Source organism: Topomyia yanbarensis, chromosome 3, assembly GCF_030247195.1.
Source record: "Topomyia yanbarensis strain Yona2022 chromosome 3, ASM3024719v1, whole genome shotgun sequence".
Taxonomy (NCBI): domain Eukaryota; kingdom Metazoa; phylum Arthropoda; class Insecta; order Diptera; family Culicidae; genus Topomyia; species Topomyia yanbarensis.
Window position 1 is genome coordinate 27,087,801 of NC_080672.1, and position 16,797 is coordinate 27,104,597.

Consider the following 16,797-nt stretch of genomic DNA (forward strand, 5'->3'; position numbering starts at 1 on the left):
CAAAATTTGAAACCAGAACTTCAGAATCCGAAATTAGAAATTCGGAATTTGAACTCAAAAACTCGAAATTCAAAATTCGAAAATTGAATTCAAAAACCAAAATTTGAAATTCGAAAACCTAATCGAAGGGCGAAATTTGAATTTCGTAAATGGTAATTATATTTTCGAAACCCGAAATTCAAACTCCAAATTTAAAATATGAAAAAACAAATTCGAAATCCGAAAATCGAAATCCGAAATTTAAATTTCGAAATTTGAAATTCAGAACTCGTAATTCGAAAGAGAGTTTAGATTCGAAATTCGAATTGGGAAATTTGGAACTCAAAAATAAGAATTCCGAAATATTCGAGATCCGAAATTCGAAGCTATGATAAAAAACCTAATATTCGAAACTGAAATTCGGAATGCAATTTTCGGAATCCGAAATTCGAATTTAACATTTCCAATTTTGAAATTAGAAGTTGAAAATCGAATATTCGAAATTCAAACGATCTACTTCAAAAACAGAAATTCGAAACTCGAAATAGGAAACTTGATTCGAAATTCGAAACCAAAAGTTTTAAATCCGAAATACGGAATTCGAAAATGGAAATGAAAAAACCGACATTCGAAGAGTGAAATTCGAAATCAGAAATTAGAAACTCGAGTCTCAAAATCAGGAACTCGAAAACCGAAGTTCGAATCCGAATATCAGAGATCGGTAACCAAAAATATGAAATTCGAAATCCGTAGTTCAAAATTCGAATACGAAATCCAAAGATTGTAATTCGAAAACCAAAATTCGAAATTTTTAATTAGAAATTCGAAATTTGAACTCAGAAACTCGAAACAATATTCTAAGCTCGAAACTGAAAGCCAAAATTAGTAGTTCGAAAACTGAAATTCGATATACGAAATTCGAAATCCGAATTCGAAATCCAAAATTCGAGAATACAATAACGCAATTCGAAATCAGAAATTCGAAGGTCAGAATCCGAAATTTGAATTCAGATATTGGAAAAATGTAATCCAACATTGGCAAATCGAAAATTTCTAAAATAAAAATTCGTAACCCGAAATTCGAGGTCCGAAACCAGAAATTTGAAACTCGAACTAGGAAATTCTAAATTCTGATTTTAAAATTCAAACTCCGAGATCCAAAATCCGAAATTCGGTAACCTAAATTCAAAATTCAGAAGTCGAAATTCGGAATCCGAAATTTGAGGTCTCAAGTTCGGAATCCGAAATTTGTAATCAGAAAACCGAAATTCGAAAAAAGAATTAAGAAAATTCGAAATTAAGAATATGAATTTCGAAAGTTGAATTTCCTAATTCGAAACCCGAAACTTGTATATATGAAAATGGAAATTCGAAGTCCGGAATTCATAATCCGAAATTTAAATTTCGTGATTCGGAGCTAGCAATTCGAAATTCGAATTTCGAAATTCTTAACTCGAAACTTGAAATCTGATTTCTGAAATTCGAACTGGGAGATTCGACATTCAAAAACAGAAACAGGAATTTCGAAGTTCGGGTTCCGAAAATCGGAAGCCGTGATAAGAAACCCAATATTCGAAGTCTGACTTTCGGAATGCCAATTTCGAAATCTAATATTTAAATTTCACATTTAGCGTTTCGAAATTTGAAATCGGAAAGTCAAAATTGGAAATTGTATTCGAAAGTCGAAATTCCGACTCGAAATTGGAATATCGATCCAAAATGTGCAATTTGAAACCCAACACTTCAAATCCGAAAATGGAAATGAAAAAAACCGAATTCAAAAATTGAGATTCAAAATTTGGTATTCGAGATTCGAAGCCCGGAAAACTCTAATGTAAGAGAGAAATTGCAAAAAATCTGAAATTGGAAATTCGAGAATCGAAATTCGAAATCTGTAGGTCGAAATTCGAAGCTGAAATCTGAAATTCGAAACCCGAAATCCGAAATTCGAAAACTGAAATTCGTTATCCGAAAACGAATTCAAAATTCAAAATTCGAAAACAGTAGTTCGAAATCCGAACACCGAATCCGAAAGCCAAAATTCAAAACTCATCGTTCTTAAAGTGACTTCCAAGAATTTAAATTCGAAACCTAAAATACGAAATCCGAAATCAAATTCCAAGACTAAAAATCGGAAATTCGAAAACTATAATTCCAAACTTCAAATTCAAAAGTCGAAATTCAAAATTCGAAATCTAAGACCCGAAATTCGAAAACCGGCGTTCAAAATCCGGAATTGGCGATGTCCATTTCGAAATCCGAAAATCGAAATCGGAAATTCTAAAAGAGAATTCAGAAGATTCGAAAACTAAAATTTGAATTTCGAAAATCCGAAATTTGAAATATAAAAACGAAAAGTCGGAATCCAATATTCGAAATCTTAAAATCGGAATGCCAACTTCGAAATCCGAAACCGAAACTTCGAAATTCATTATTCAATGTTCAAAATTATAAATTTCAAGATCCGAAATGTGCATTTCGAAACTTGAAATTCAAAAAACAAAATCGGAAATCCAATATTCTAAAATTGAAATTCGAAGATCGAAAATGGAAACTAGATTCAAAATCCGAAATTCGGAACCCAACACTTTAAATGAAAATGAAATTAACAATATTCCAAAACTGAAATTCGGAATACCTAACTCGAAATCCTCATCGCGAATTTCGAAATCCGAATTTCGAATTTCGAAGTCTATAATTAGAAATCCAACATTCGAAAGTCGAAATTGGAAACTCAGTTGAAAATCCGGAACTAGAAAATTGAAATTCTAAATGCGAAAAGGGAAATTAAGAACTGAAATTCGAAATCTATTTGAAATCCAAAATTCGAAGTTCGAATCCCAATACTAGTAATCAGCAGCTAAAAAACTGAAATTCGGAAACAGAAATTGGAAATCCGTTGTCTGAAATTCGAATCAGAAATTCCAAATCCTAAATTCGAAAGCCGAAATTCGAAATCCGGAATCATAAATTTTAAATTTGAACACGTGAAATCGAAATTCAACATTCTAAATCCGAAAGCCAAAATTCGAAATTCGCAAAAAACATTGGAAATTTTGGAATTCTACATTCGAAGCTCGAAATGTGAAATTCGAAACTAAAATTTCGAAATCTGATGTGCGGAGCTCGAATTCGAATTTCGAAAATCCAGAGTTGACATTCGAAATCCAAATTGCGAAATCGGAAGCTCAAAACTAGAAACATGCATTCCGAAATTCGAGACCCGAAATCGAAAATTCGGATGCCATGATACGAAATACAATATTCGAAACCTAAATTCGGAATACCAATTTCAAAATGTGACATTCAAATTTCGCATTTCCGATTTAGAAATTTGAAATTTAAAAATTATAAATCGGAAATCCAGCATTCAAAAATCCAAAGTGGAAAGTCCAACTTCAAAACCAAAAAATCGAGGTCTAAACTTGGAAACTCGATTCAAAATTCGAATGTTGATACTCAAAGTTATAAACCTAAAACTCGAAATCTGTAATTCGAATTTCAAAAATCTAAATTCGGAACCCGAAATTCGAAATCCGAAACTTAAAAATCGAAATTCAGGCTCGGAAATTCAAAACTCATAAACCAAAATTCGCAATCCGAGATATAAAATCCAAAATTCGTAAAACCGAAATTCGATATCCGAAATTAAATTCAGATAGCCGGAATACGAAAAAAAGTCAAAAAAAATTTAAATCCGAAATTTGAATTTCGAGAATTGGAATTCTAAATTTGAAACCAGAAATTCGAAACAAGAAAATAGAAATTCGAAATTTGGAATTCGAAATCCGAATTTCGAATTTTGGAATTCACAACCCGAAACTCGAATTTCAAAATCCCAGTAACGAATTTCGAAATCTGATTTGCGAAATTTGAGCTCGGAAATTCGATATTCAAAATCAGAAACGCGAATTTCGAGATCCGAAATTCTAAAGCCATGATAATAAATCCCTTATTCGAAATCTGAAATTCGGAATGCCAATTTTGAAATCCGAATTTTGCATTTCAACATTTGAAATTCATCAATCAAAATTGGAAATCCAATATTCTAAAATCTAAATTTGGAACTCGAAATAGGAAATGCAATTAAAAATCCCAATTTCGAAACCCAAATTCCTTTTCGGATTCGGAACTGAAAAAACCGAATTCGAAAATTGAGACCCTAAAACCAAAATTTAATATTCGATTTTCGAAACCCGGAATTTGATCTTTCCTTTGAAATTCGAAAACCGAAATTTGAAATATGCAGTCATGAATTCGAATTCGAAACCCGAAGTGTGAAATTCAGAATTGGAAATTTGAACGCAGACAATCGATATTCAAAATTCGAATCCGAAAGCCAAAATTATAAATTCAAAAATGGCAATTCGGTAATCCGAAATTCGAATTCGAAATACAGCATTCGAAAGTGAAATTCTAAGTTCGAAACCCAAAATTAGGAAAATAAAATTTGATTTTCGAAATTCACAATTTGAGATCCAAGATTAGAAATTAAGAATTCGAATATCGTAGCTAAAAATCAGAAATCCGAATCCGAAAGCCAAAATTCAAATTTCGATATTCGAAAGTCCAATTCCGAAAAATTAAATTCGAAACCCGAAATTCCAAATTCAAAACTTCAAAATTCGAAATTCCAAATTCAAAAATCAAAATTCGAAATCCGTAATTCAAAATTTTAAACCAGACCCGAAATTCAAAAACAGAAATTCCGAATCTGTAATTTGAGATTTTAATGTAGAAATCCGAAATTTGTAAACAGACATTCGTAATTCAGAAAATTTGAAATCCGAAATTTGAAAACCGAAATTCCAAATTCCTATCTCGTAATGCAAAATTCGTGATTTTATATACGAAATCCATAACCCGGAACATTGAAAACCGATTTTCAAAATCCGATATCTCAATTTCGGAATCCGAAATTTGTAAACAGAATTTCGACTTCAGCAATCACAAATTCGAAAAGTGATTTCAGAAAACTAGGAACCTGAATTTCGATAGCTGGAAGTCTTATCCGAAATCCGGTATTCAAACCAGAAATTTGTAATATGAAATCGGAAATTCGAAATGCGGAGTTCGAAGTCCGAAATTCGAATTTCAAATTTTAAAATTTGGATCCCGAAACTCGAAATTTGAATTTCGAAAATCTAGATAGAATTGCAATTTAAAATCCGAAACAGGTATTTCGGGATAAGAAATTCGAAAGCTATTAATCCAATATTCGAAATTCGGAATGCCAATTTTGAAATCCGAGATTCGAATTTGTCATTTCGAATATCGAAATTCAATATTCAACATTCAAAATTATATATTTCCAAATCCGAAATTTGGATTTCGCAATCTGAAATTTAAAAATCGAAATTGGAATCCAATGTTCCAAAATTGAAATTCGAAACTCAAAATTGGAAACTGGATTCAAAATCCGAAATTCGAAATTCCGAAAATAAAAGATAAAAACAGAAATTCAAGGTCAAAAACTTGAAAAGGTTTGAAACCCGAAATTGGAAATCCGTAATGCGAAGTCAATATCAGATACCAGTACAAAAAAATCTGGAATTCGAAAACTTAAATACGAAATCCGTAGTCAAAAAAGCGAATTCGAAATCCAAAATTCGAAACCCGAAATTCGAAACTTGTAATTCAAATTTGAGCTCGCGCATTCTAAATTCAAACATCGAAGTGTTGATTTGAAAGCAGAAGCTGGAAATTCAAAAACTGAAATTCGAAATTTTAAATCTGAATCCCGAAAACCATAGTTCGAAATTTTAAGCCGAAAGCATAAATCCAAAATTCGGCACTCGGAAATCGAAATTTTAAAACATAAAACATAAAACATAAAACATAAAACATAAAACATAAAACATAAAACATAAAACATAAAACATAAAACATAAAACATAAAACATAAAACATAAAACATAAAACATAAAACATAAAACATAAAACATAAAACATAAAACATAAAACATAAAACATAAAACATAAAACATAAAACATAAAACATAAAACATAAAACATAAAACATAAAACATAAAACATAAAACATAAAACATAAAACATAAAACATAAAACATAAAACATAAAACATAAAACATAAAACATAAAACATAAAACATAAAACATAAAACATAAAACATAAAACATAAAACATAAAACATAAAACATAAAACATAAAACATAAAACATAAAACATAAAACATAAAACATAAAACATAAAACATAAAACATAAAACATAAAACATAAAACATAAAACATAAAACATAAAACATAAAACATAAAACATAAAACATAAAACATAAAACATAAAACATAAAACATAAAACATAAAACATAAAACATAAAACATAAAACATAAAACATAAAACATAAAACATAAAACATAAAACATAAAACATAAAACATAAAACATAAAACATAAAACATAAAACATAAAACATAAAACATAAAACATAAAACATAAAACATAAAACATAAAACATAAAACATAAAACATAAAACATAAAACATAAAACATAAAACATAAAACATAAAACATAAAACATAAAACATAAAACATAAAACATAAAACATAAAACATAAAACATAAAACATAAAACATAAAACATAAAACATAAAACATAAAACATAAAACATAAAACATAAAACATAAAACATAAAACATAAAACATAAAACATAAAACATAAAACATAAAACATAAAACATAAAACATAAAACATAAAACATAAAACATAAAACATAAAACATAAAACATAAAACATAAAACATAAAACATAAAACATAAAACATAAAACATAAAACATAAAACATAAAACATAAAACATAAAACATAAAACATAAAACATAAAACATAAAACATAAAACATAAAACATAAAACATAAAACATAAAACATAAAACATAAAACATAAAACATAAAACATAAAACATAAAACATAAAACATAAAACATAAAACATAAAACATAAAACATAAAACATAAAACATAAAACATAAAACATAAAACATAAAACATAAAACATAAAACATAAAACATAAAACATAAAACATAAAACATAAAACATAAAACATAAAACATAAAACATAAAACATAAAACATAAAACATAAAACATAAAACATAAAACATAAAACATAAAACATAAAACATAAAACATAAAACATAAAACATAAAACATAAAACATAAAACATAAAACATAAAACATAAAACATAAAACATAAAACATAAAACATAAAACATAAAACATAAAACATAAAACATAAAACATAAAACATAAAACATAAAACATAAAACATAAAACATAAAACATAAAACATAAAACATAAAACATAAAACATAAAACATAAAACATAAAACATAAAACATAAAACATAAAACATAAAACATAAAACATAAAACATAAAACATAAAACATAAAACATAAAACATAAAACATAAAACATAAAACATAAAACATAAAACATAAAACATAAAACATAAAACATAAAACATAAAACATAAAACATAAAACATAAAACATAAAACATAAAACATAAAACATAAAACATAAAACATAAAACATAAAACATAAAACATAAAACATAAAACATAAAACATAAAACATAAAACATAAAACATAAAACATAAAACATAAAACATAAAACATAAAACATAAAACATAAAACATAAAACATAAAACATAAAACATAAAACATAAAACATAAAACATAAAACATAAAACATAAAACATAAAACATAAAACATAAAACATAAAACATAAAACATAAAACATAAAACATAAAACATAAAACATAAAACATAAAACATAAAACATAAAACATAAAACATAAAACATAAAACATAAAACATAAAACATAAAACATAAAACATAAAACATAAAACATAAAACATAAAACATAAAACATAAAACATAAAACATAAAACATAAAACATAAAACATAAAACATAAAACATAAAACATAAAACATAAAACATAAAACATAAAACATAAAACATAAAACATAAAACATAAAACATAAAACATAAAACATAAAACATAAAACATAAAGCTAGTTAACACATTTACTTTACTCATTCCAGGACGGTGACTTCCACTCCACGGTACGCGCTTTGACCGACTCCATCATCCGCTCGTTCCCGCTGTTCCGTTACACGCCGTTATCGCGTTACGAAAAGCTCCAGACCATCGTCGCCGAGCATCTGCCGAGACCGGTGTACGAGTTGTTCTACGAAAATTAATTCGAAACTGTCTATTTAGTAGCTTCCAAAGCTTAACAGGCCTCATATTTACCGTAACACATGGTGTTTGTGTTTTTCATATTCTGTAGCAAAGTTGGCGTGAATATTATAGCAAGGCAGTGTGCTTGGTAGCTTGGCAAGGATTAGGTGGCTTTTAGATCCTGACTAATTGAGTGTTTGGTGTTATAAAGGGAAACTTATAGCTTAGAATTCCCGTGAATCTGTCAAACTTTGATAGCGGATTGATGGATTGGACAATTTTACGGATGACTAAAACAATATTATTTACAACTATTATTAGAAGAGGAATTTTCGGTTGAATCAATATTGCGTTTTCTAATATAATAGGCGTATCGCAACTATTCTGCATAATCAACATATAAATGTTTGAAAAATAAGCAAATACTGATGCGATTAGTATGTTTTATAGAACAACTTTATTTATCTGTGTGCTTGGAAAAGTAGTTTTAGGACAATGATGAAATGATTAAAATTAAATGGTATTATCATATATGGGTCACGTTTTCTGTTAAAATCATAAGATATTTAATATTTACATTATCACACAATGGGCGCGAGCAGTGCAAGCTTTAAAATTACATATTTGCTGCCATCTCGTTGAAATCGTCGAAAACTGCCCGTTCCGAGTTTTAGCGTAACACCCTGTAACAGCGTAACAGTAGAAAAACCAGTGTGCTTTGATTAGGAACGACTCTGTGTAGGTTTGTTTGTTGATCCAACTGTCAGAAGCATTTGTTTATACCGCAACTAGTGAGCGGCAATGAAAAGTAAAAAATAGCAGTAGTTTAGTGTGAAGTTAGTGCAGAGACAGCGAATGTGTTTTTCCAAGGGGGAACTGTTCAATAAAGATTACTGAAAGTTTCAAAGTGTCGTTCCGATTTTTGATAATAATCCATTAACTGGTAAGTACCGATACGTTTATCTCACCGAAACTGATAACCGGAGGAAGAAAGTGTAAACATTCCGAACTTTGAAAGTCGCAGCAAACGTCATCGAAGTCACTGATGCGCGCATGCTTCACGTGGCGTTCTCTCCTCTTGCTCTCCGTTTTTTTTTTCGTTTGTGAGTTTCTCTCCCGGGATAGGAATGCAGGTATCTGTCCGCACCCGAGTAACTGTTGTGCTTCACGATTGAACGCTGGCATTCATTCATTCATAAGAAGGCGATTTTGAAAGATGAACCGACAAAAAACGGCAATGTTATCAATGAAAGTAGAGTTTGTACAGAGCAACAGGCTGTTGCACGAACAAACATCGATCACAATTAGGAGCAGTGGCTACGATGATTGTCACGTTTTTGGGTCGGGCAACTTTCCATCACTGCTGGTGTTGGAATTGATTTATGCGATGACGGTTTGAGGTGTTTTTGGAAACACTTTGCTTAGCAGATGCTACATTGAAATCTTTGGCCCAGAAAAAAAAAATTTAGCCAGACTTGTAGCTGCACGGACAAAAAATCGAAAATTTGTGTGAAGTATGGCAAGGATTGTTCATTTAATTTTTATTAGCAATCCTAGCCATTTGAATTCGTTGGTTCGAGTAGTGTTTGACATCTATGTGCCACGCAATGTGTCAAATAGCACTGTGGAAATTGGAGCACTCGATGGGACATTGTAAGCTGACATCATCTGAGTAAAAATGCTCGAAAAATGACAGTTCAGCGTGCTTGTGTGTCTTATATTGGGTACAATCGAACATCGAATCGTTGTCCAAATAAACAAGCTCTCTCAACTGTCAGAAAAGTGAGGTTATACATTTTCATACAATGTTCTATTCGAGTTTTCGTTGCAATCAAACACAAGTATTTAATTATTTCAGACTATTTTAGCTTTCATACTGGTTCTTAGGAACGTAACAAAGGTATTAATATAAATCATTCAAGCATTCCATCAATTATAGACCGAGTAATTAACGTATCGTTAACCTTCCGTCCCTCACTCCCAGGTGTCTGCCATGATTTTAAAGTCAAAATCTGAAACGTGTTAAGGTCGATCCACAATCGACAGAATCGATTTCATAGTTTGCGATGTTCGAATTTGTTCTATTATTGAGAGAGTCCAAAGTATGCTTGCGTTTCCTCAGTTTAAGAAAAAATCTGGAGTTCTTTAAGGTAGCAACATGTGACCACTGCTGTTTGTGCTGTTTTTCAATGATGCTGCTTGGTATTAGGTGCAAACTGGTTCACTAGTATCTTCAGGGCTTTTCGATGTATTCGTTGGGTGGTGCCGACGAAGCTGGCTCATAGTTAGCATTTCGAAATGTCAAGTAATCACCTTCCTCCGGATGGATGCTTGCATAACGTTCAATCCGCATTACTCAGTAGGGCATTGCAATTTTTTTTAATTCTCGAAGGCCCCCCCTCTCATATTGTGACAAATGTCAAAGTAAGCTCAGATGCCAAATTTCTCATCATTTAGACAATTTTAGATCCCCGCCCACATCGCTTGAAATTTTTTGAAATTGGTGCTATGGGAAAATATCGAGGAAAAATACATTAAATGCTATAACTTTTGAAGTAGCAATCAGAAAATTACAATTTATATTTTGAAAGTAAAAAATCTTAGTATTTAAATAGAGATATTCTTGTTTCGGAGAAAATAGGGGGAAAGTGGGGTACTGGGTCATTTTGGCCCCAAAATCCCCTATTTTTAATGATTTTTCTGCTCCGTGATTCAAATCATACATATTTTGTAGTTTTTCTAATGTAAAAAAATCTCAGAAATCGAACGGAATCCTTTTGACCTTAGGCCGAATACGAGAAGTTGGGGTTATAGGGCTTTTTGTGATTCATATTAAATTTTATCATTTTCTCATGCATATATCTCTATTATTCTTCAATCAATTTTCATAAAATGTAACTTGTTGAACGTGTAAAATTCTGAGGAATAAAACAAAAATAAAAACGTTAGAGGTAAAATTCAGAAACATCAAACTTTTTGATATTTACTCTACAAATCTCATTTTTTCATTGTTTGTCGTAATACCTCAACTTCCCCTATTTTTCCAGTAATGAAACTTTTCTAATGTGATCCCTAAGCATATTTTACACTAAAAGTAGTAAATTAAATAAGAATTTTGTTGTTAAATGGAGTTAATATGTGCGATTTTATGATAAAAATGTGAAATCGACACTATGTGTCAGATAATTTGATGTTCCTGAATTTTACCGGTAACGAATTTATTTTTGTTATAATCCTAAGGATTTTCCACGTTCAACAAGGTATAGTTTATGGAAATTGAGTGAAGAATAATAGAGATATATGCACAAGAAAATGATGGACTTTAATATGAATGACAAAAGGCCATTTAACCCTAACTTCTCGTATTCGGACAAAGGTCAAAAAGGCTCCGATCGATATTTGAGATTTTTTGACATTAGAAAAACTACAAAGTATGTATGATTTGCATCACGGAGCAGAAAAATCATTAAAAATATGGGATTTTGGGGCCAAAATGACCAGTACCCCACTTTCCCGTATTTTCCTAGAAACAAAAATATCTCCATTCAATACTAAGATTATTTCCTTTCAAAAGAGGTATTTTCCCATAGGACCAATTTCAAAAAATTTCAAGCGAAGTGGGCGTAATCCTCACAGTTTGAAGTTATATTGTTCTCTGATATGCTCAGTACTCAAAAATACGTGACTGATTTAGATCTTCCAGCAGCTAATGTTAAACCTCCGGATTGAGCATGTGCAGAACAGATTTATCCGACTCGCACTGAGAGGCTCTCCCTGGCAGAATCCCCTGGAACTGGCACCGCCCCCAGATCGTTGTCCTCTGATTGATTTTGACTCACTGGAACGACATAGGAAAACTAAACAAGCAGAATTTTTCTGTCGTATCTAACGGGGAAAGCAAGCCAAAATGGTGAGTTAAACTCAAATAATTATTTAAAAAAATCACCTAAGAGGCAGGATTCGAACCTGCAACCCCTGGGACTCCGGTCCAATACACAAACTTTTATGCTACCTCTTGGGTAGTCGTCCCAGGAATTATCGTATTGGTGTTTGTATTTTAGAAACCGGTAGCGAGAAATTAATCAGGTGAAATTGGGGATGATTTCTGTTGGTAATTTTAAACGGAACCCACGATTCAAGGACTACCAGGACGAGTAGTAAAAAATGATCGTCTAACACGGAAACAAAGGAAGCAGATAGAAGAGGTGAAAAAGACGTTCAAGGTATTTGTGGAAGGAAACCGCAACGTTGATTGAACATACACAAATGAAAAGGATTTTATCTTTAACATAATTCCAAACATGAGACAATTTAACAAACCGTAATTCATGAAATAACTTGGCTCATTCAATTGATGAAAGATTTACTTGCCATGCGCAGTGCATTGAAATCCACTTATCAACATTCCTAGCACTGCATGTTAAATGATCCTAAGTGAAAATAATAGTTTCTCTATGTTTACTTTCTCTTTCGTTAATAACTCGGCCCTTTATACGTTTATTCCTTAACTCTTAGCACAATATGCTAGTCGAGATCAGAGTTTTTCGATATATCCTGAAAAAATATTGGAAAGTTTTATGATGACGCAGTAATAATCGAAAGTGAAACTAAACACAGAGAGGCTCTCATTTGCGCTTAGGACCATTTGACATGTTTGTCTAGATTTAAAACATGTATGTAGTAATGATAAGATAAGATGGTTACCCACAGCACAAACCATTGTTGAATGCTATAACATGAAGTACGATCTTAGGTCAGGAACACTCAATCTAGTAAAAAAGTCATGCAATATGGAGAAGTTTTCTAGGCCAAACAGTTATTCCCAGGTATTTCTGAATGGTGTTTGAACGCCGAGAATAATGTACCCAATCCTTCCTTCGTTATCCTAGAACATGTCTCTGCCTATTCTCAGACTGCGTTGTGTACTTATGACAATCAGACTTTCACGTGCCAGTACTGCAAACAATCAGCACGCCTTGGAAATTCCTGCGCCGTTGACCAACCAGTAACGCCTTTATGTCGAAAGGTTTGCGTTTCGACTTTGTATCACCAGACTAACGCTAGCAGGGTTACCAACAGAAAATCTGTAATTTTGTCCAAAAAAAAATCTTTTCATGTGTATTTACTTTTCGAGAAATTTGTATCGATATCTGTATCAACCTCATAAAATTTGATTCATGAGATATCATCTCATCGATCTTTTCAATATTAAACGTTTATTAGGGACAATTTATAAATTACTTAACGCCCCCCATGTAACAAATTGTCAAATATTTTTCTATCTACCCATTACGTAACAAAATATACAAAAAGAATTTCTGTAAAAACATGATACGTTACGTTTTAGCTTACTCCTCCTCCTCATATGTCACAACATGTAATAATATGTCGTACCCCTTCTCCTCCTAAAAGTGTTATGTAATTTATGGGTGGTCCCTTAGTAATCATGTATTTCAGTGTTCTAGTAGCTATTCCTGAAAGAAACCAAGAGCACCTTCGCGGAATTATTTTTTTTATGAACGAAGAAAAGCACCATAAAAGAATTATTATGAAAACATTAAAAACCCGATTTAATCCACCTAACAGTGAGATGAGACATCTTTTATACATATTACTGGTGAATCATTCATTGGTTTGGACGTGAACAGGAGCGGATCCAGAAAAAAAAATTCGAAGGGGATCAAAAATTTCGATTTTAAAATGTGCATTGTACAATACGTAAGGGACCATTCATAAATTACGTAACGCTTTTAGAGGGGAGAGGGAGTTCGACAAGTTGTTACATATTGTGACATAGGGGGAGGGGAGTAAGCTAGATCATTACGTAACATGTTTTCACCGAAGAAAAAAATTTATTTTCAAGGAATTTGTTACGTAATAGGGCAGGGGGGATAAAGAAATTTGTGACAATTTGTTACATGGGGGGAGGGGGGAGTCAATTCTGGGCAATTTTTGCGTTCCGCAATTAATGAATGGTCCCTAATATGTAATACCCTTATTCAATTAAAATCAGTTTTGGTGGTGGAATTTGGTTTGAGATAATTTTGAATTTAATACGAATTTAAAATAAAAATTATTTTAAATTTTTTCAAGAAGTGAAAAAATTTGGGGGGTGGCGGACCCCCAGGACCCTCCCCCTGGATCCGCCACTGCACGTGAAGTTGGCACGATTTTTTCAGTAAATCATGTATCGGTTGAATAGCTGGGACTTTTTAAAAGGCATTCTGATCATGAGCACAATCATCCATAATTTCAGAGGAAAATGTTATCGGACGGCATCTCTCCCATACATTTGAGAGAGATGCCGCATCAAAATTGCGGGTAAGATGCCGCACTCGATGGCGGAGGATATGTAGCTAAAATGTATTTTTTTCCTCAGAATGTCATTAAATGATCATTTGCGTCAGGTATAGGTTAATAATAATGTATACACGGAAAAAAATTGTTCGCAAAACCGTGAATAAAGTACCATGAATTCTGGAACAATCACGTTTTTCGTTGCGAAAACAGGATCATGAACAAAAATCATGTGTTCTATAATTATGTTCAATTTCCCTTTAGTAACGCCCGCATAACGCTTTTATTAGTGCAAACAGGATTAACTCATAATGTTGTTCATAGATCTAGGAACATTAGTCCACAAAATCAAAACATTCTGGATATTTTCTCGTGAACTAGTTAACGAAACTCGGAATTTTATTCATGAAACCTCGTGAATTAGTTCATGATTGCTAATATATTAGTCACGATCCAATATCCGTGAAATAGGTCACAAAATAATGAAATATTTTTCATGTATTCGTGAACTGGTTCAATAATCCTAGTATAATAGTCACGACTTGCCATTCATGCTCGTGAAAGAGTTCACAAAATCAAATATTAATCATATATTCGTGAACTAATGTATGGTTCCTAGTGTACTAGTCACGATCCATTATCCATTGATTCTCGAGAAACAGTTCACGAAATCATAAAATATTCATGTATTCATGAATTGATTCATGATTTCTAGTATACGTTTGACAATTCGTGCTCGTCAAATAGTTCACAAAACTATTATTCATGGATTCGTAGTACATTATTTACGATATATTTTGTGTGCTTGTAATATTTCTAATATATTCCTGATCATTTTCAATTTCACGCAACATGGTAATGAAATTTGGGGAATTCTTCGTGGAATCATTTTTGTTACATGCACTTTTCCATGAACTGTTCAGCTGCTAGCGGCCAGTAATAGGTAGGAGCAGTAGATATAAGAAAACTATTAGGGCCTCGAACATCGTTATTCATTTGATAACATGAGTCACATTAAACCACCTGTCAAATTGAAAAGTAAGCTCTATAATAAAATATCAGGATAACGTGAACAGAAATTACGAAAATCGATCTTGAAATCATGAACATAAACCACACTATTAGTGACAAAAATGTAAAAAATCGTAACTAAGATCCTGAAATCAAGAACATAAATAAACATAAATCTCAACTCGTGACTAAAATATCACGAAAACGTAAATAGAAATCACAAAAATCATGACAACATTCCTGAAATCATGAACGTAAATCACATTACTCGTGGTTAAAATATCAAAAATCGCGACTAAGATCCTGAGATCATGAACATGAATCACTCTACTCATGACTAAAATATGACGATAACTTGAATAGAAATTACGAATAGCGCCACTGAGATCCTGAAATCATGAACGTAAATCCCGCCAGTCTGACAGAAAAATCCTAATAAAACAGCACCGTAACGTGATGAGAAATCACAAAAATCACGAATAAACTCCGGAAATCGTTTGACTGTCGGCTGTGTATTCCCAAATTATGAACAAGAATCATAACGAAAACTAATCATGTCTAGAGAACAACAACAGTAACCCAACCAAACATGCGAATGAAACGCCATGTATACATTCGGGGTGAACTAGTTTTTCAGAAACACAAACAGTTTCATGAATACGAGGTTTATTATTCACAATTTCAGGATTTTCGTAAATCGTTCAGTTCACGAAATCATGATCTTTTGTTAATGAATTTATGAACGGATTTTTTTTTTGTGTATCCACAAACTAACGGACCTAACACAGGGACATATAGATATATCAGTCTATTTATCTATATATTTAAACGGGTGATATGTATCTAAGTATTAGTTATTTCGGTTTATTCTTTAAAGTTTCAGGCAGTAATTTTAGTGAACGCATTGATTTGTAGTGATGTCAGTCTTGGGATAAAAATGAAAGTTTCAACCAATTGATGCTTTTTCAAAATGAGTCTTTCAAGTACAAACCTAAGTTTTGAAAATCCATTGTTGGGAGAAACAACCAAAAACTGCTTTTAAGGAAATAAATATTATCCTTAATTAAGTTACTCCAACTTCACCGTTACACAAGGTTGCAAAAGAACAATATTTTTAAAATGTTGAATACAAAAATGTTTCTAAAAATGGTATTACCCCCTTAAGAAAAATGATGGTGCTAGCCGATTTATAGGTGTAATCAAGCTTCATGAAACTCAGCTGAAGACCGGGAATCACAAAAACATCAACGATAGCTACAAAAATACTTTTGTTCACCATTTTTCAGTTTGTGACCATG

At 31.5% G+C, this 16,797-nt stretch overlaps 2 protein-coding genes across 11 annotated transcripts in view; both read left to right on the forward strand.

Moving 5' to 3' along the window:
• The window catches only part of LOC131693600 (D-beta-hydroxybutyrate dehydrogenase, mitochondrial), a 268,652-nt gene extending 259,554 nt beyond the window's left edge, over positions 1–9,098 (forward strand). For all 10 annotated transcript variants that reach the window (XM_058981526.1, XM_058981524.1, XM_058981528.1 and 7 more), the window contains exon 7: positions 8,053–9,098. In XM_058981526.1, coding sequence (XP_058837509.1) covers positions 8,053–8,211 — 159 coding nt within the window. In that variant the 3' untranslated portion in view covers positions 8,212–9,098. The remainder of the gene's footprint in view (positions 1–8,052) is intronic.
• Positions 8,235–16,797, forward strand: part of LOC131693602 (dehydrogenase/reductase SDR family member on chromosome X) — an 80,313-nt gene continuing 71,750 nt past the window's right edge. The window contains exon 1 of the mRNA XM_058981534.1: positions 8,235–9,134. The gene's annotated coding sequence lies outside the window, so the exon portion shown is untranslated. The remainder of the gene's footprint in view (positions 9,135–16,797) is intronic.